This window comes from Bombus bifarius, unplaced genomic scaffold (genome assembly GCF_011952205.1).
Source record: "Bombus bifarius isolate JDL3187 unplaced genomic scaffold, Bbif_JDL3187 scf7180000008048, whole genome shotgun sequence".
Taxonomy (NCBI): domain Eukaryota; kingdom Metazoa; phylum Arthropoda; class Insecta; order Hymenoptera; family Apidae; genus Bombus; species Bombus bifarius.
In genome coordinates, this window is record NW_022884414.1 from 464,165 (window position 1) to 486,118 (window position 21,954).

Sequence of the window (21,954 nt, forward strand, 5' to 3'; positions counted from 1 at the left end):
TTTGTGGAAAAACGTATCGAAATAGTCATTTTCTTCGAAAGCACCGGCGCATATCCAAGTCACATAGAAACGCTTACACTCGTGTATGTTACGGGGCAATTAGGGGTAATCAGAACATAGAGTGTGCGACCTCGCAAAACAAGGGTAAAGTGAAGCGAGTATTCAATTGCTCCAAGTGCAAACGGCAATTCAGCAGCTTGAGGTTACTAAATAAGCACATGCAACGACATCTCCTCATCTTTAACTGTGACATTTGTGGAGCCGTGTTTAAATATAAGGCTTCGTTTTTGAAGCATCAAGAATCGCACAAACAATCTGAACAGTTTTAAATTGTGCAATGGAAACTAATTTGTTTCTTTTGTGTGTGATTACTGAGGTTTGTTATTTTATCTATCATTCTTTGCTTTTCTTCTTTTGATATTATAGGATGATGTTATTTTTCAAATAATTAAATTTATGTATAAATAATATTATATTAATTAAAATATTATGTATAAATAATATATTAATTAGAATATTATGTATAAATCTTCATGAGAGAGAGAAGACATTGATAGATTGTACAGCTTTACATACAGATCATTCCCAATTTAAATATCAAAACATTGGGAGCGTGTAAGGGACCGATACGTTAAAGCGATACAAAAAGTCCTTTGGAGATTCATTTGTTCGTTTCTACTATATTTTGAAGATCGCGAAGAAGGTCAAATGAAAAAGTTCGTTTTTTTGATTGTTTATTAACATTTATTTATTCTGATAGCTGTAATTAGCGTGGCCAATGTTAAATGTAAAAAAATATTCTTTAAACATTATTTTTATAAAATAGATAACGTGAATGAATAAGTGAAAAAACGAACTTTTCTGCTTCTTCTTTTTCTTTTCGTTTTTCTCCAAAATGAAGCAAATCTCTAAAGGTCCTTTTTTTTTTAACGTATTGGTCCTTTACACGCTCCCGAAATTTTGACATTTAAATTGGGTACACTCTGTATATCCACTTACATAGTATATAAATTTGCAATGTTGACGTGATATTAATGTTAAATATTAATTTCTGTTACGCGCAGATATTTAAGTATTGTTTATATTCTTTGGCTGTAAACGGAAAAGGGTGTTCATATTAGTTTCAAATATATATGCGTTGATATACTGTAAGTATAAAATAAACGAATATCGTTTCTCTTAAAACGCATATTGTTTTTATTTATTTTTTCGTATCGTTAAAAAATTTTACAGAATAAAGGCAAATATTTTAATGTTATGATAATTTGTGAAATTCGGAAGTGTAAAAAGTAAGTATTATAATTTAAAGTAACTTTTTATATTGTACTTTTACACGTTGCATATTTTCTAGGTCAACACGTTGATTAAAAAGTGTCAATAGTGTTTCAAAAATATCTAAAACCGAATAATGAGTTTCGTTGAAAACGAAGATACATGTAGGTATGACAGATATCAGAATTAAATTGTACATTAGTGAATAAGAGAAAAAAATTAAACTCTCTAACAGCCTTTTTGCTTTTTAAGAATACAAGACGAAGGCTATTCTTTCTTGTAGGTGAATCTTTCAACTATCACTGTGGCAACCTTTTTATTAATTCTTTTCAGTCTGTAAATTTCACTTTTTATAATAGCAAAAAATAGATCGAATGTCTAATTAATAGAAGCTTTTCTGCAATCGATTAAATTCCACTCTCTTTCCTCAGAAAATCGAACTACAGCAAATACCTGTGTTGGAATTTAATTAATCGCATGCCGTCTTTAAATATTTATTATACTGTATACATATCTTGCTACATTACACAAGATGATTATAAACTATGTTTGATACAAGTGTTACTGCTTTTATGTTCATAAAATCTATGTTTCATCTGAATCATTATTCGTATAATTTAAATCATTGCGCTATGAAAATAATTTATTCCCTGTAATTATATTCATTGGAATATGTATACATATTGTGTTTCTAATGATATCTTTTCAGAGTTTTAATTTACAAATCTTTCAGGTAAATATAATTTCTATTCTAGGTACACATTATGCATTAGCAGTATCGTCGAACAAACAAATGATAAAAAATCCACAGAAAGATGAATTATTCTTCCTCTGTATAATCACAAAAATTGCAATTATACGATGAAGATCATTGGATTTCATTCTCCCATACACGTCGATATTTGCAGTAAAATTTTCGTCTGCACCGGTGATAGAATTTATCTTTTAACACACTTAAGTGTTGGGCCACGTGTTTGCATACAAGAGAAGAAAACTTTCAGTCTATTTCATTACTAACGCCATTGCTAAGCAATAATCAAGAATAAATATGTAGATCATTGCATGATGAATGGAAAGTATATGCTAATATCGTTAAAAAACATGACTCTTTTGTTTTTCTTTAATGAAATGTTGAGGATTTATGCATCTCACTAAATATTCATTAGATATTGGGACATAAGGTTTATTGGTTTACTTGTATTATTAATATTTAATGATTTTATTTAGATGATTTAATAAAATTCAGGTTCTCCAATCATGCTTTTGTAATTAATAAATATGTCTGCGATTATATTTATTATATACGATAACTTATACATACATAAGTATTTTAAAAAGCAAATACTGCAAGAATTCATTTCAACGCATTTGATAATATGTACAATTATTTTCAATATCTAATAGATGGAAAGAAATAAATAATCTCATGTGAAAATATAAATGTGCATCAAAGAAATATCATCAACTTTCGCTAATACGGAGTACAAGAAGAAAAAATATATGCTCCATAAATTTCTTCACCAAAGAGTAAGAATAATTTTTACTGACTCGTTTCATTCATGTTTTAGGAAACCAACGCAGCACTTAACCCCGAAGAATAAAGCCATCGCTCCTAAACAACCGAAAGACCAATTAAGAGCTTCTCGCAAACCATCGAGCATTCTTCAAAGAAGAATCGCGTTGCGAGCTTCGAAGAACCGCAAACGTAGAAGCAACGGGCGTTTGAATAACTCTTCTAGTCGCACAGAAACGAAAAGTATTTCAACCAATAACACAAACTCCAAACATAGAAAAATAAACGACGACGAAACGACTTCGTCGAAAAATCCTACAAAGAAAAAGTTATCTCTAAATTTCAACAATTGTTCGAATCAGTTACAAAATAACGAGAAACAAAGTACACAGCAAGAAGATCTATATAAGAAACTCAACGACGGTACTTATACCTGTGATATCTGCCAAACGACCTTCGAACAGAAGAGCAAGATCCTCCGTCATATTACCAGCAAGCACAGCTTCCACCGACCCTTCAAATGTTCAACTTGCGACAAAACCTTCAAGTACAAATGCGACTTGAAAGCTCATCGTCTAATCCATCAAGACGTCGACTCCAGTTTATTACATTGCTGCGACAAATGTGATTATCGTACGAAGACGAAGAACAATCTCAAGTCTCATTACATTAGAAGACACACGGACGATTATAAATTCGCGTGTGAACACTGTGGGAAGCGTTTCAAAATGGAGTGGGACTTGAAATTCCACATTGGAACTCACAGCAATTCGCAGCACATGTGTGACATCTGTGGAAAATTTTACACGAGCAACTATTCTTTGTATAAGCACAGGAAAGTAGCTCATTTGAACGAGTATAAGTTCCAATGTAACGTTTGTAATAAAAGGCTCTTGACACAGGAGAACTTAGACAATCATATGCAACAACACAGTAGAACGTACGAGTGTAAAGACTGTGGAAAGGTATTTGCATCAAAAAGGTATCTAGCGACTCATATAACTACACATACAGGCGTAAAACCGTATACTTGTCATATTTGCAAGAAAAACTTTAGAACGTCGCATATGAGAAATACGCATCTTTTAACGCATTCTACGGAAAGGCCACATATCTGTGATCTTTGTGGACAGTCCTTTAAGAGGAGATATTATATGATAGAGCATAGAAGGAAACATCCTGACGCTCATTTGTCTTCGCCTCCTGTGCCTCTTGGGAAAAAGAAAAGCGTTACCGACACTGTGACTGAACGCCAAGCAGAGATTTCGCTGTAACATAACAATACATATAGTATTTTAGAAATCGTGATTAGACTGCGTTTTTTATGCATTTATGAGAAAAGACCATTCGGATTAGTTACGTTACTTGAATTCAAGCAACTTGAGACCAATTTGTCAATATGAGCTCGTTATTTACTTTTTTCCTTTTAAATATTCTTTCCAATTTCTACACTTATTCTCATTAGTCAAGTCTCTTGAATTCGTGTAACTGAATTAATCCGAAAGACACGAAAATCCAGAGATTACATATAATAAATAAAAATATATAAAGCATTTAAAATACTAGTTTTAATAATTAAAAAAAACGAAACATATCTCTGCTTGGATCCAATTTTTTCACTTGTATCTATAAAACTATGAATTTCTATAAATATCCGTGGTCTATAGATAATACTTGTAATGATTTTAGCTATACTTATTTACACTTTCGTACTTATCTGTGAATGCTTTGACAGCATTTCTTTTTCGAAAAATATTTTGTGGCATTTTAATTTATATTATGGAGCGTCTGTGTGAATCGATCTGAGATCGAAGCGTGAAGCGCAGTATGAATGAAAAGAGAGAGATTACGATGAAGTATAATAGTATATAACATCGTACTTTACGATATATAAAATAATTAGCATTAAGTACGTAAAACAATGTAAAACAGCTTGTATATACAGGATGAAGTTCATAAAACGAGTGAGTATTTTCTTGGAAATACCAAAAGTTTGATAATATTTTTAATATTTTTGAAAATATATACTCATCATGACTTGAACACTTTATCCTGTAAATATATGTCATTATTTTCATATTTATTTATCTCCGTGTGTTTGACACATTCCTCGCGTCTCTCTGCAATTTTTTAATTTTGTACGTTCGTCATACGCGAGTTCGTACGTTTTAGAATCGAATACGAAGATATCAATAAAATCAATGTAATCGCCCAAAAAAACAGAATAGTGCGGAATAAAAAACAAATCACTCCCAATCTCGCAAACCTCATATACCATACATTTCTATTCAGATAAAATCGCATAGAAATCTGTAAAGACGACTTAGATCAGCAGTAAGTAATGCTTATGTACCAAAATGGCAAATAAAATCCTTCGAAAGTAATCATTCCTTTTCAATTGTGTTTTAGGGACCGATCTTGTGGAAAGCTCCTCACCACGGATTCTTCCGGTCGATTCATCGTTGGGGAGGACTCTGTACCCATGCAATTATGGCAGCACGTCGATCCTGATGGTAAATTGCACTACTCGTTGGTGCCTGTATTGGACGACAAGAAAATGTTAGAACTTTCGAAAGAAATTATCGAAGAAAATCCCAACATCTCCCTAACATGCGTAAAAATGGAGACCGATGAAGAAGAGAATAACGTAAAAACCTACGTCGGCAGTTTGGTGCACTTATACAACTTTTACACGTGTGACAAGTGCAATATGAAGTTCCCTATGGAAAGTATGTTAAACAGGCACAAGATGTCCAACAAGTTGAACTCGTGGCTTCGTAGAAAACGACTGAACTCTAGACATCGACCGAAGGTATCTTCGGGAAAACAGATTAAACCGATGCAATCGCAGAAACCAAGGAAGAAAAGGAGATACGGTTGCACATCCTGTGAGTTTATCTGTAGCGAGAGGTCCATGTTAAACGTTCATATTAGAAAGAAACACAAGTCTGTAGTCAAAAAAGATTTAAAAATCTTGTGCATCATTTGTAACAGAAAATGTGGTACTCGGTCTAATTTGAAGAAACACATGGAGGAACACAGAGACCGGAAGACGACTTACTTCACGTGCAATAGTTGCAACTTCTTGTGTAAAAGAAGCGGCACTCTGATTTCTCATATAACGCTGAATCATCAGACGCTCAATAGCGAGGAAATCTCAAAGAGATGCAACGATAAACCTTCAGAGAAGGAAGAATCTAGAGGAACCTGTTTAGAGGAGCAAGATAAGGACAGTTCGACTGTCTCAAGCACGCCGTTCGAGTTCCAATGCAAGAATGAACCTTCAGTGGCCACTCGCGCAAGCAAGAAACAAAGTAAAAAGTCTGTCGAGGAACAATGCAATCTGTGTGACTTTAAATGTGCAAAGAAAAGTACGCTATACTCGCATAAGCGACAGCATAAGATGGACATCGGCGAAGAATACTCGTGTAACGAATGTTCATTTAAGACTTATAAAAAATCGTCTTTATACTCGCATATAAAAAGGAAGCATAAGGTACCAAAATCTTGCACGTCCGATGGTCAACCGCAATTATTTTATTGCACTCAATGTGACTATAAGAATAAGAATAAATACGAACTAAAAGTACACGTGGCCAGGAAGCATACGGATGATTTTAAATTTTCTTGCGAGACTTGTGGAAAAAAATTCAAAGTAAAAGGCGATTTAACGAATCACATACGTTTCAGTCATAAAGAACAACCGGTTATCTGTGATGTTTGCGGAAAAACGTGCCTGAACAGCAACTCGTTGTACGTACACCAGAAATTTGCGCATTATAAAGCAAAATACGAGTGTCAAGTATGTAAAAGGAGAATGGTCACTCAAGAAAATTTGAACGAGCATATGATCCGACAGCACGAGAAGAGGGAGAACGTGGTTTGCGAAGAATGTGGCAAGACGTTCTCCAGAAACAGTAGATTAAAGGTACACATGAGGATCCACACTGGTGACAAACCGTACACTTGTACCATATGCAACAAATCGTTTGCACGCAGAACAGCGTTGAAGCAACATTTGTTAATTCATACTGGCATCAGGCCATACGTTTGCGATATTTGCGGCAAAGCATTCACGCAGAAGCCTGGATTGATCAGTCATAGAAAATCTCATCCTGGATCGCATCCTCCGCTTCCAAGAGTGTTGATCGACCATATATTAAACGATGTGATGAATAATTGAGACTGTTAATTGTATAAACAATTGAAGTGGATCGTTTAAGGGCGAAGCCTGGATTGAGAACTGATTTACAGCGAACAGTCTCGTGCAATTAACGCTTTATGATTTATGTTATTATTAGAGATCATATCTTTGCGATCTTTCACGTTGAATTGGATTTCACATTCTGTTTTATTGGATATTTTTCATTTCTAAGAGAGGAGTAGCAGAAAGTGTGTTTTTCGCTTCTTTCCGATCATAGAGTCAGTATTTATCTAAAGAGAAAATGGTACAGGTATTTATATAATGGCGTAAAATATATAAAGATTTTTCTATTAAAGATTAAAGTAAAATTTTTCTATTAAAAAGATGAAAATTAACATTGCTAAAAATTTTCTCAAACTAAAGATTTCATCTCTTGTACCATTTTATCCTCGTGTAAAACATTCTATTTTATTACTATTCAATTTAAAAGTAGTAAAAGAAACACAGTAGAACATTCCTTATGGAAACACCCGTTATCCTCCACGTTATCTCTCAACTGTATTATTCAAAAATTGATCGGTTTGATCGAACACTTTTGTCCCCTAATTAGTTCATATAGTGAAGATTCTACTGTATTTCAACAACAGTACACGTTACTTTTTATAAAAGTATGAAAATAAATTAAATTTATTTTAAATGCGAGGCAAACCAGTGGACCGCAAAGAGTCAAAGAACAATGTCAAAAGTTAAGCTACTCGTAAGATATTACGCGTATACGATAGCTTACCGCCTATGTTATTTTTATAATTTGCTAGCGTTATTATGACACGCTATGGAGATTTAAAATTTCCAGAAAGAGAATCTCTATGAAATTAACTGTTTTTGTATGCAGCGCATACAATTCATCTTCTCTTGCGTTTGTAGTACGCACTGCGTTGCATCCTCATTTTTGAAAGATTATATGTTTGGAATATTGGAATTATCTCCACTCCTATTTAACATATCGAGACATTTAAAAACGCATTTCCAAACGATTGTTTAAATTTTTGTTTAAATTCTAATCATCTGAATTAAATTATTTGTAAAAAAAATACTATTTTATATTAAAATTGTTATTGGGCAATTTCGTTCATTTGTAACACTCCGAATATATATATATATATACCTTGCATATCTGTAAAATACATCATACTGCAAGATCTTTTCTTTATATATATATATATAATATATCCGACATTGAATCGAGTCTCTCATAGTGTTATATTCAACAATGATATTCATTAATCTTCATTACAGTTTCATTACAGCGAAATGTTTACTAACCGACCAATGAAGTTCTTCTATTTTCGCTTGACTAATTTCCTGTAATTTAACCATAATTACACAGCAATTGGACAATTTGTCTGCAATTGTAAGTCTGGCACGTTTCTTCTTCCTTCGTTTGTGAGAACTTTATCTTAGATTCATGTATGTGGACAAGTATAATTTCCAGTTATTTAACTGCAATGACAAAAATCCTCACATGTTCTCGTGTGTTGAAGTTTCACTTGTAATAATGTAAAAAGCAGGCGAATATTTCCGAGTTGTCGACAAAATAATTCGTTTGTCAAGTAACTGACTGTTCTGTAATTTTCAGGATTCTGAATGGGGATGGACGTTTTATATACGGCAAGGAATCAATTCCGATGCAAGCGTGGCAAGTAGTCGACGTTGAGGGTTGCCTGTACTATGCCTTCCTTCCAGCAAATCCATCAAAACTCTCAGAATGTGAAAAAACAGTCGCAAAACCAACAGATAATACCCTAAAGAACAATGATGACGCGGAAGAAATTTTTATGATTCCAGCTGATAACGAGGCAAGCGACAATCTATCCCCTATTAAAATAAAAAAGGAAGATATGGACGATGTTTCATCGACGAACGAAGATCACTATGACGACACCAATGTCTATGCTTGCGAAGAGTGTAACATCTGTTTTCCGGTGATGCAGATGCTAAAACGACACAGAAACGCTGTTCACGAACAAGCCCAGCGCTACAAGTGCAAAGTCTGTTTCAAAATATGTCGCAGTCTGGTCGCCTTCAAGATGCATGTCGCTTTGGAGCACAAAGCTGAAGAGGAAGAAGCAAAGGATGTCGAAAGTCTAACGTATGCCTGCAACTTCTGCAACTACGAAAGTACAAACAAATCTACGCTTCATTCTCACATTAGTAGAAAACACTCGACCAAACGTATAGGTAGAAGACAAAATAGCTATAGGTACTCCACAGAACCTGAAGAGTACTCTTGCGACGTATGCGAATTTAAATGCCAGAATAGACGTAGATTAAAGGAACATTTAGAACGTAAGCACGCGTCAGAATATAAATACGATTGCGAATATTGTGGCAAAAAGTTCAAAGTCAAAGGTGACATGAGGTTACACATACGTTTTAAACACAAAGAAGGACCCATAGTTTGCGACGTGTGTGGGAAAACGTGCTCGAATAGTAACTCTCTGTATGTGCACCAGAAGTGGGCACATTTCAAACCAAAGTACGAGTGTGAAATTTGCAAAAGACGTATGGTCACTCAAGAGAATCTCGATCAACACATTTTGCTGCAACACGAGAGACGGGAGAGTTTCGTGTGTGAAGAATGTGGAAAATCATTCACAGAGAATCATCGATTAAAACAACACATGATGACGCATACTGGGGACAGACCTTACGATTGCCACATATGTGGTAAAGCTTTTGCGCGTCGCACGGCTTACAGGCAACACTTGCTTATTCATACGGGTAAACGACCATATCTCTGTGATATTTGCGGTAAAACGTTCACGCAGAAGCCTGGCCTGATTTGTCACCGAAAATCACATCCTGGAGTGCATCCTCCATTGCCAGTGGTGCATATAGAACATATTCTTAGCGACTTTATGAAGAAAGAATGATTTTATCGTGGGAATAGACGTGTGTGTCGTGCACATTTAATGATGAACTGACGTTATAAAACATGGAAGTTGATCTTCTTAATCCAGCTATTTTTAAACTTACTACATACTTGATATTTCTTTGGAATGATCTAATTCGTTCCTCGTTCAAAGTCTAACATTACTCTCAGTGACTGAGTAATTTCTAAAGCTACAATTTGTATTTCCATGAATTGCAGATATCAAGTTACTTAATGCTTTATCAATTAATAATATTAGCGAGTGATTTATGATTTCTAATTTCAACTTCGTGTTAGAGTTTTTCCTATTTTCCTAATATTCCTAATATTCAAACCCGATTGAAATGGAAACTCTGAATTCAATTGAAATGGGGACCAGATTGAGGCATTAAAAATTCGACGGTTGTGGCAGAGTCAAATGGACTGGAAAAATGACTTTCTTGCAGAAGGATGTGAAGCAGTATGAATACCTGCTGTCAGAAATAGACTTTCCTCATGATCATCCTTCTGGAGGAATTATATACATATCTGGATTAAGAAAAAGATTCTCGTGTTCATCATACCAGAAGATTTTATATTAGTTAATTAAATTAACTTCAATTTGTTGAATCAATTGTAAGATCAGTATAAAGCAAAAATCGATCTTCCTCGATTCGTTAGTAACACGCTGTGTCATTAATTGTATTACATTCTTATTAATCGAGATGGAAAATTACGAAGGGGAAATCTTAAATTCTTAATTCCCAGTTAATTTTTCACTTAATTTCAATTATCTAATTTTTATGGTTATGATTTTATTATAATCCGAACGTGAACGTCGATGTTTGTATTTATTTTATTAATATTTTCAAACATTTATTTTCCCATGCTTTCATTCATTTTCGTGTACATACTCCATCCGTAAAAAAAAAAATATATAGTTTTATACGATTCGTTTCTACCAGATTATGTGATTATTGTGGAAACGAATCATTTGGGGGAATGAATAACAAGATGCTTTGTGAAATATATTGTATACAAGATGAGATTATAAAAATTTATTTTGAGCACAATCTCGTGGAAAATATATATTTTTCTTAACTATCGTACAAAGTTCTCCATAATTGTCTATCATTACCTAAAATAAAATAACAACTAATTTTTATTTTATTTGATTTATTTAAATAGAAAATAGATTCTATTTTCTTTCTTTAAATGAAATTATCTTTTACGCAGTGAACAGTGCGCGATTTCTATTATATGCAAATGTAAATGAACGTTGATTTACGTTGTTGGAGTTTTGGAAAATGTGAAACGATTGGCATGCCATCTTATCTCAGGTGAAATGAATTAAATTGTAGATAAGTATTGTATAAAATTTATTACAAGTATTAAACAATTTAACGTTGATTTAATTAAAGTTCATAAAATAGTTATAGGTAACTATATAAATAAGTTTCAAGGTACACGATGCTTTGACCAATGAGCTAATTTTAAATTTAATCGTACTTACGATTTTATGTTTCAGGAAATTCAGTACAACTATTTCGGGAAGCGGCAAGTTCATCTCTAACAATTAATCAATAATTGTGCATCCTTGAAGTGCCATAAAGAGAAATAATTGCCTCTATTATGGATTTTTGCCACTTGATTACACCATCAATAATATAGTTAAAAATACATTGCATAATATCTTTGAAACATCTTCAACATGCGTTCAAACTATAAATTTTTTGAAATTTTTCTAGCATCCTTCGTTCTATTGATACAAAAATTGAATATCTCACAATGAATACAACGTTCAATAATGAATTCAATTTTTTTATATCAATGAAAATTTATTAGACATCTTTCCATTTGTTGGTTGAATCGCAATTTACATTCTTCGTGTTTACTATTTTATAAATCCTAAATGACGTTTCAAGAATTACGATGAAATTGAAAAGTGTAATTATATCTCACGAATTATTGTCAGCCATTTATAATCAACTATTTGTACCATTTTCTTGCTACATCGAATAAAAACATGAATCATCGTTATCATTATCCCCAAACAATAGAATAAATACCTACTACTGCTAATTTTACTATTTTCACATCAAACTCGTCGTGACTATTAACTTCGACTGTAAGTAATCATCGTCAGTAAGTACCATCCTTGTAGGACTCTAATAAACTTTAGCAATTTTCCTGTTTTAGGGACGGACTATCCCAATCAGATTCCATCTGCGTTTCAAAATTACCTACACCCGCCGGAGGAACCAAACAAGAAACAAACTCATCTCAAGAGGAGGACTCTAAGATCTTACCAGCCTGTGATATCTGTCAAAAACAATTCAAAAAGAAGTACTTATTAAAAAGGCACAAACTTACTCACGAAAATCGAAAGAAGAAGGACGTATCCTCAAAAGACGATTCTTTCATGGAACTAGTATCTCAAAAACAGGAAGCTTTATCATGCACAATCTGCGACTTCCGCTGTAACAAAAGATCCACAATGATTGCTCACTTGGTACAGAATCACGAAGATTCAGGCGAGAATAGATCAACCAGTAACAGGAAATTCGCCTGCATTATTTGTGGTCTTATCTGTTCTCGAAAGGAAACTTTGAGATCTCACTTTGTACGAAAACACACACAGCTTTATGAGTTCTCCTGTGAGCAATGCGGCAAGGAATTCAAGATCAAAGGTGATTTAACGACTCACATGAGACTGAATCACAAAGAACCTCCTGTGATATGCGACGTTTGTGGCAAAACTTGTAAAAACAGTCACAGCCTGTATACTCATCAGAAACACGCTCACTATAAAGCGAAATACGAGTGCCCGGTATGTCACAAGAGATTGGTGACCAAAGAGAACCTAGATCAGCATGTGTTGACTCAGCACGAAAAGAAAGAGAAGTCTGTCTGCGAAGAATGTGGGAAAACATTCTTTGAAAATCACGATTTCAGAAAACACATGAGGATACACACTGGTGATAAACCGTATAGCTGTTCTGTTTGTGCCAGAGCGTTTACCACTCATAGCAGTTTGAGTCAGCATTTACTGTTACACACAGGAGAAAGGATTTATGTCTGCGACGTGTGTGGAAAATCGTTTGCTCAGAAGGCTGGTCTTATATGTCATAGAAAGATCCATTCTGGATCATTGCCTCCTCTTCCTGTCATGCATATCGATCACATCCTAAAAGATTTCATGAAGAAATGAAGAAAACTGTGTGTTAGATTTAACAAAGATTTTATGGGCTTCTTTATTTCACCGGGAATTACATCGAAGATTCACATCTTGAAGAAGTTGGTGAAGAAGCGAAGAAATCTTGTTATCCGAAAGCTGTGTTTTAGATTTAACCAAGACTTTATAGTTTTCCTTCTCTTCTTCTTTTATCGAGAATTGCACTTATTTCGAAGAAATGTCTCGAAGACTGATCTTGTTTTGTCAGCGAATAAGATTTAAGAGATTTACCACTGTTCAACGGTTTGATAATTTCTTACGAATGTTTTTTACTGCAAGTTGTTTATCGAAGTTTCTCGAAAATTGTATGCATCGCACGATTTTTAACGTAGATGATATTGAAAAGAAAAAATGCTTAGCTTTAAGTTTTTAAGGCGATCTCGACTTTTTATGGAATTCAATCGTGTTCCTAATAGAGGACCTTATTACTGGACTGCGGAGTTTTACGCAAATTTATATTTTTTCGCACACTTAATTTATATTTCGACGAACTGGAAGAAAAATAGAACTTAAACAGAATTTTGTTCTACCTATTAAATATTACAACACATACTCTATCTCGGATATTTTATGTATTATTATTGTACATACTTTTTTTTCTATAAAATTACCTATAAGTGCATAAAAATCTGCTATAACTACTATATAAAACGCTCAAAATTTTTATTGTATTTTCTTACGTATTCTGCAACGTATCTCCGCGTACCCGAAATGAAGTAAATATAATTTCCCCACTGACGACGCGTATCGATTGTCGATTAATCCTCTCATGCTCTGCTTTACTCTGATCTCACTCTCTAACATTCTTCACGACTAATCTCCGAGTAGTACCTAAGCCAAACTGCAAAAACCTCTTTTTTTAAGTTTAATTATTTCTTTTACAAGCAATCTAACTCAAACCTTTTATCAGCGTTTTAAAAGTAACAAACGCGTGATGAACCTTTTAATCCGCGGGAAATTTGGCATACACTGCCATAAACGATAAGAATGAACGAACGAAACGCTTTTCAAAAGCTTGCAGTCCAACAAGCGACCGAGGTAGCCCGTTAATAACGCCACTGATCGATGATGTTTCAGGTACGAGCTCGACCACCTCAACTCGCGCGGTATCTTTATCTACGACAAGGAATCGGTTGTGATGAAAAAATGGCAGATCCTGGAATTCGACGGGAAGCCGTACTACGCGTTTGTACCTGAAGACGACACGCCACTAGCTGACGAAGATATTCCTGAACAGATAGACGAGATAGGTCACGAGGATGAGAAACAGGACCTCGTCAAAGTCGAATGTCTTTACAACGAAGATGAACTACAGTACGATTCGACGGACGAAAAATTATACGAGGATGAAGATCTTTTAAACAGGAGTGCAGAGCAGAAGGAAGAAGAAGATGTGAAACCGATAATTCTAAATGGCACGATTGACGAAGAGAACGATAAAACGATTGGAGATATTTATCAGGTCAAAGTTCAAGGTAGTATGGTCACTATAGAGAAGCTGACATCCGGTGATATTGAAGAGGCGAAGGAAGTGGTGGAGTATCAAGAAGTGGAACACGAGGAGCAAGAGGAGCAAGAGATGCAAGAAGTCTATAACGATCAAGAGCAGTTGGAACAGATAGATCAAGTAGATCCGGATGATCCAGATCAGATAGAACAAGTGGAATACTTGGAGGAAGAGATCTTGGAGTTGCCAAATAATCATGTGACACCAGTGAAGATGCGTAGGAAAATTTCCAGAAGTCCGAACAGTGCACTGAAATGCAAACTTTGCTCGGAGATGTTCAGTTCGGCCATTTCATTCAGGAAACACGTGGCATGGACGCACAAGAAGAAGGTGTGCATACAGGAAGATGGAGCGTATATCTGCGCGGTTTGCGATTACAGGACGCTTAAGAAGAGTCTTTTCGCGGCTCACTTGGAAAGGAAGCACGAAACTTGGTCTAGGAAACGACCCAATAGCATGTTATTCCCTTGCGCTGCCTGTGGCTTCGTGTGCAGATCGAAGCACTCGTTGCAATCGCACTTTATTAGAAAACACACCGATCGGTACGAGCATCAGTGCAAGTTTTGTCCAAAGAAGTTCAAAGTGAAAGGCGATCTGACCAACCACATACGGTTCCACCATAAAGAAAAACCGATTAACTGTCCCGTGTGTGGAAAACTATGTCAGAATACTGGCTCTCTTTACGTACACCAGAAATGGGCACATTTTAAACCTAAGTACGAGTGTCATATATGCAAACGACGCATGGTCACACAGGAAAATCTCGACCAACATCTGCTAACGCAGCACGAGAAAAGGGAGAAGATAGTATGCGCCGAATGCGGAAAAACGTTCACCAAAAAAGATTCTTTTAAAAGGCACATGGCAGTGCACACAGGATGCAAGCCACATTCCTGTCTAATCTGTAATAAACCATTCGCGAGGAGGTCTCAGCTGCGCCAACATTTGCTCATCCACACTGGGAAGAGGCCTTTTGTCTGCGACATTTGCGGGAAAGCGTTCACGCAGAAGCCTGGTCTGATCTGTCATAGGAAAACTCATCCTGGACCTCATCCTCCTTTACCTGTGATGCCAATTGCGGATATCGTGAAAGAATTCACCGAAGGTTACGTACAGGAGATAAACGCACGTGAAAACGAGGAGAGGATTGAGGAGGAAGCGTAGAATTGTTTCAAATTTGTTGATCTTTTGACTGAAGCAGGCGTTTCCTTTGATACTTAATCAACAAACGTTTCGGCCGCTAGGAAGATTGTGCGATTCTGTCGAATTTCGCATATCGAGACAAATATTGCATAAGAGAATTTTGATTTTAAATGATGAAATATTAGACGAATAAGCTTCGATCGTAGAGGGTCGTAGAATGTACGACGAAGTTTTCGTTTCTGCTCGTCGTTGAAGGATAAATTGCAAGTACGTTAATTAATTGCACATTTTCTAGCGAATATTCGTTATATTATCGATAAACTAGCGCTGATGATTCTGCAGTAATACTCGTGTTCCTACAAATTGTATCGCGTTTCTTTGGAACCTCGGAAAATATTAACATATTTCAAATATTAAGATAATCTTAATACAGGATATCAGTGATTTTTGACTTCCTGGTAATTCTTTGATATTCTTACCACAATTTAAAATTATGAGTTTTTGAAAAAGTAATTATTAAGATAAGCATACTACTTTTCTTATTCGTGGATTATAAAATTTGTAAATTTTCGAATATGATTATCGATAACTAATCCTATATCATAATCGTTATTTCAGCGATTTTTAAAACGTAAAGATTTGTCAAACACTTTCATTCCCATATATTATTAACCTTTCGTTGCTCCCTATTCTGTTCTTTATTAACATCGTGGTACTTTTGGGTACACTTTCTCCATCCCGAAATTTTGTTCATGTCCTTGATTTTTAAAAATTCAAAGTTGACGAATAGTCGAAACGGACAGATTTTTTTATGTAATATATAATTTTTTACATAAATTTTATATAATAGCAATTTGAACACTGTCGAGACATTCGAACGAAAATGAAATTTCGTTTGCATCTAAAAGGACTAAAAGGAGGGTTAATATTATTAATGAAAAAATTAGTACAGAGTTAACTGTATAAGTTGTATAAAATTGTAATCATTGTTTGCGATCAATTGTATGCTTCAACAACGAGTAAGAGCAATATTTTCTCACCCTTGTTGTTCGACCCGATTGATCGAAACAACTGCAAAGTGCGAATGATAGAATGCCAGAATACTTTGTACACCATAGAGATTGGAAGATTAAAGACACTAGATCGATTAATAATTATTTTTAGACGTATCGCGTGTAACTATAAGTATAGAGTTGTAAGATGTATAATATAATAACAGTCTTGTAAATTGAAGATTTACGTGAACAAAAATGGAACGGAAGAGTATAAGATTCCATTCTGAGTTTTCCTTTCAGTTTATTAAAAAGTCTAGGAGTCAGTCTTAATCGGCTTCTAACCATCAATATCATACTATATTTTAACTTAATTTTTAGTTGAACGAATATTTAATTGATTCAATTGTTTGAGAAAAATTATAACTCGTATTATTATTATTTGCATAAACATGCAATAACGGAATAAACGTTTCCTGAGCTGGATGTAAGAGAAATAAAATATTAAATTTCCAATTAGCGAGCAGATAAAATGGCGTTACTTCGTCATTAACGATATCGAATAAAATTAAAAACTAACTACGCAAGAAGCGCTAGTTTCCTTTTGTTAATTATAATATACTATGATTACGCTGAATTATAGCTTGCGTTATTTCAATACAGTGTGATAAATCGGTCAAATAAAAAAAGAAATTCGATCATGTTCCATCTCGTTGAAAGCTTTTTTCTTACGCATCGTATTAAAAACGAAGATATTTCACAATTCCTCGATGAACATCCTCGTGTTGTTTTAATGTATATCGTGAACCTTCGGTCGTCATTCACGCGATATCATTGATACGTTCGCGTTGTGATATGTCATAATGACACTAATTCTATTCGCGAGAGCTAGTCCTCGTAAGAATAACTGTAATATAACGTAACACGGTAATATGCTCCGTTTCACTCGATATGTAAACGTAGTAACGTCCTTGCCCTCTCCGACCAGGTTGCTAGTAATTGTCCAAGGGACAAGCGTAAAATCCGTGAAAGAAAGGAAGCTCGCGCAGTAGAAAGCATGCCTACGACGGCTATTTTTCTAAAAATCAATAGCTTAGTCTAATACTTAAGGATGCGTATGCGCTGTGTATAGCTTTGAGTTTGAAATAAATATTTTTACTGAACCTGATCTCTTCGTCTATCCCCGTAATAACGTTGGACGAGAAAAAAGAAATAAGCTTGGATAAGCTTGGATGAAGAAAAACTGTTATATCGTTCGATGTCCTTGTATCTAACAATTAACGATATTACGTAAAGCTTATAATATTGCTTTTTATACGTAAAATTTGTCAAAGCAGAGAAGAGAGTAAAAATATGGTATTCAAGTATACAAGATAAGTATATCTGATGTATTAAACGATCGCGTTGAAACGGTGAAATAATTTATATTATTTTTATACGTTTCCAGGCTACGACTGTTCTGGATCGCATTAGAAGAGCGAGAAGGTATGACGAATACAGATACTAGAATTATCTTCTAAGATTTTTATTTTTATAAAGAATATTCACAGAAAATTACGTTTAGGTTTCAGCGATTACTAAATCAATAAAATATGGTTGCTAAATATATAACACGTTTGAAAATAATGTTTCAGTGAAAACAATATATTCCAAAAATAAATAAGTTTTCAGAACGTATACATTTCTTGATTTACTCGGAAGAAAACATAATTTCAGAATTTTTAACGATAAGTTTCTAGCCATACGATATCCTACGGTTTCCTAGACCAAAGATAACACGATCTACTTAATTTTCTGTTTTAGAATCTTGGATCCTTTGAGCGAAGAATTCAAGACCGACTCGCAGGCTCACTTACCGTTAGAGCTCCCCGAGGTATACGAGAATTGGATCGACAAAGAAAACTTCGAGATTATGTCCGCTAGCCAAGAGGAAACCGCAGTATCTCTTCAAAACAATCCTGGCCAACGATCCAAAAAGAAAACCTTGACTCGTCTAGAATGCGACCACTGTCGACGGAAGTTCTTGAAGAAGAGTAACTTGGCGGAGCATTTGAAGAAACACAGACACAAGTGTTCAGACTGTCCGAAGACTTTCAGACTTCGTCGATACCTAGCTTCTCACATAGAGAAGATCCATCGACGTCAAGTGTACGATTGCAGTGTTTGCGAATACAAAAGCAATAACAAGGGAACACTGAAGAATCACTACATTCGTCTACATACGACTAATTACAATTTCGCTTGCGACACTTGCGGCAAACAATTCAAGATAAAGAAAGCATTGAACCATCACGTGAAACAAAATCATAGCGACGCGCCACCGATAGTGTGCGACGTTTGTGGCCACTTCAGCAAGAATCTTCATGCTCTCAAGGCTCATATGAAGTACAGACACTATAAGCCTGAGTTTATCTGCAGAATCTGCAGAAGAGGGATGACGACTCAAGAGAATTTGGAGCAACACTTAACCTGGCACGAGACCAGGGAAAAGGTACTGTGCCCCACGTGTGGAAAGAGATTTCGAGGTCGGGATTTGGACTCTCATATGCGAGTGCATACAGGAGTCAAGCCTTTTCCTTGTCCTGTTTGTGGAAAGACATTCAGAAGGCAGACTGCCCAAGAGCAACATGTTCTCATTCATACGGGAAAGAGACCGTATATTTGCGATATCTGTGGGCAAGCGTTTGCTCAGAAACCTGGGCTGATTTGCCATAGGAAGCGCCATCCTGGACCTCTGCCTCCATTGCCTGTCGTATCCATCAAGAATATCGTCACGGAGTTCACTAAGGAATACACTATGAAGAATACGATTATTAAAATTGAATAAATGGGTAATTCGAATGAGCGAGGTTGTAAGAGGTTTGGGATTGACGTAAAGAAAAGCTGTGAATAACTACGTTAAATCATTCAGCACGCAATAAATTTCTATGATTTAAAGAAATTATAGTTTAATATAGTATCACAAATTCTCAATTTCTTTAAATTTCAGGAAATTATAGATCTAGGGTCCAGGTGCAATATTGCAATCCTTCCTCGCAAACAGTATTCTTACAAAAGCAGAATTTTACATTTTATCGTGAATGGATTGAATTTTACTGGTCCTTAATGAGTTAATAGGATAGCAAATGGATTATTGAAGAGTTTATCGATACGTCTGAAAAATCTATTTTTGTTTCGAAGAAATATATGTAATTTGAATATTGAATCGGCGTACTTCACTCTTTTCATATATTTCATGTCGCTGATTGTTGGATATTATCGAATAAGCGAGGAATTTTATTCGTTTCGTTTTACTTATGTACAGAGCTTGAATTTACCTATTATTAATTCACGGTTTCTACGAATTTTTCACTATAAAACAGTGCATTTGTAATTTTACAAATTAAGCGTAACGTACAATTTTACGGCATTTTTTAATAAGAAACTTTAATATTGCTTTTTAGGCTACCACTTTTGGATTGACATTTTTGTACTAAGAACGAGTATTTGGGTTTTTATAAATATTTTTAAGATTTTTAAACAATACAGTTGTTTCTATCGTTTCTTTATCGATGAAGCATGAATTTTTATATTTTAAAAATGTTTTCTACGAATGTTGTTTGTATTTCTTATTGTATTCCAAACTTTTTAATAAAACTGTGGTTAAATAAAACTTGTAAATTATAAATATCGTAGTATACTTCCTATAATATTATTTCATATTGAGAAAAATGTTAAGGAAAAAGTAAGTATGAAAAAATTTCCATTATAACAAATAAATATTTTTATCTTCGAACAACATATGATACAAAGAAAACTGACGAATTTTCATCAAAAATATTTCGAAAATACTTTACATTGAAATTCATATCGTGAGAAATCGAACGGTGTGATGAAAATTACACATTAATTACGATTGAATTACCTACAAAATACCTATCTTAGTATACACAAAATATTCCATTGCTTCATACAAAGATCTCTGCTCCTACGCAAAAATATTTCTAATCGAAACTTCGTGAAACGTTCATCTGCTAAAGATGTTTCAAGTAAGTAAGCTCTCCATATAGCAGCATTGTCAAAACCACCCTGTAGATACCAAAACCTAACAACTTTACTTCAATCTGTTTTAGTTCTCCTGCACTGGACCCTCTTAATGGTAGCGACACGAATCCTCTGGAAGAACCTTGTTTCATCAAAATAGAAAACTCGTACTCCTTGGCAAAAACGGAACGAAGGCGACAAAGGGAAAGAATCAGAAGAATGAACTTAAAAATTCGCACTGTAACATCCGTAGGTTGTACAACAAAAAAGTTGAAGATCGAACCAAGTCGAACCAATAAAATTGAAGCAAGAATCTCGAAAAAGCAAACTGAACCTCTACTGGAGTGTGACTTCTGTGGCAAACAGTTCAACCGGAAGTCGTTTCTAGCGTCGCACATGAAGCAACACAGACATCGCTGTAAAACTTGCAACCAAACATTCGGGCTAAGGAAAGACTTGAAACTGCACTCGGAGCAAGTTCATGGTCCTGTACTATATCCGTGCAGTATCTGTGAATATAAAAGCAACAACAGGTGGACGTTGAAGGATCATTTCATTCGAAAGCACACCAGCAGGTTCGACTATTCGTGTGCAGTCTGTGGGAAACAATTCAAGATCAAGAACGACATGGTGCAGCACGCGAAGCAAATGCATAGCAACGCATCTCCAATTATTTGCACAGTTTGCGGTCACGCTTGCAAGAGCGTGCCTTCCTTGAAGTCTCACATGAAATACAAGCACTACAAGACTGCGTACCAGTGTAATTTGTGCAAACGTTGTATGACGACCCAGAAGAACCTGGAGCAACATCTGTTGTGGCACAAGAGGAAGGAGAAAGTGGTTTGCCAGACTTGTGGTAAGACTTTTGGTCAAAAGAGGGATCTGGACCTTCATTTGAGGATCCACGAAGGTATCAGGCCGTTTTCTTGCCCGGTTTGTGGCAAGAAGTTCCCGAGAAGAACTGCTCAGGAGCAACATATTCTGATACACACAGGTCAAAGACCGTATACTTGTGATATTTGTGGACAGAAGTTTGCGCAAAAACCGGGACTGATCTGTCACAGGAAGCGACATCCTGGACCTCTGCCACAGCTCCCTGTGATCTCCGTTAGAAAAATCATCGCAGATTTTACTCAGGGACTGAACGATGCCGCGATGGAGAAGAAGGAGAATTAGGTGAAGTGAGTGGAGTAACTGGAACGTTCGTGTGTTTT

The 21,954-nt window shown here is 35.2% G+C and overlaps 2 protein-coding genes across 3 annotated transcripts in view; both read left to right on the top strand.

Annotated features, from left to right (window-relative positions):
- Positions 1–21,954, top strand: part of LOC117208018 — a 66,950-nt gene that overhangs the window by 37,571 nt on the left and 7,425 nt on the right. Inside the window, exons 5-8 of the mRNA XM_033448822.1 lie at positions 12,040–12,992; positions 14,170–15,742; positions 18,521–19,495; positions 20,830–21,866. Of these exons, the coding sequence (XP_033304713.1) occupies positions 12,040–12,992; positions 14,170–15,742; positions 18,521–19,495; positions 20,830–21,866 (4,538 nt within the window). The remainder of the gene's footprint in view (positions 1–12,039; positions 12,993–14,169; positions 15,743–18,520; positions 19,496–20,829; positions 21,867–21,954) is intronic.
- LOC117208015 (zinc finger protein 160-like) lies at positions 262–8,093 on the top strand. 2 transcript variants are annotated; one of them, XM_033448817.1, is made up of 2 exons: positions 262–376; positions 5,195–8,093. In XM_033448817.1, exon 2 carries the CDS (start codon positions 5,268–5,270, stop codon positions 6,966–6,968), a length of 1,701 nt encoding a protein of 566 aa, XP_033304708.1. In that variant the 5' UTR covers positions 262–376; positions 5,195–5,267; the 3' UTR covers positions 6,969–8,093. The 2 variants fall into 2 exon arrangements, with proteins under 2 accessions (XP_033304708.1, XP_033304709.1); XM_033448818.1 differs by lacking the exon at positions 262–376 and adding an exon at positions 4,076–5,119.

Bases quoted from the DNA above. Each gene is read 5' to 3' on its own strand.
- LOC117208015 (XM_033448817.1), top strand. From the start codon at position 5,268: ATGCAATTATGGCAGCACGTCGATCCTGATGGTAAATTGCACTACTCG.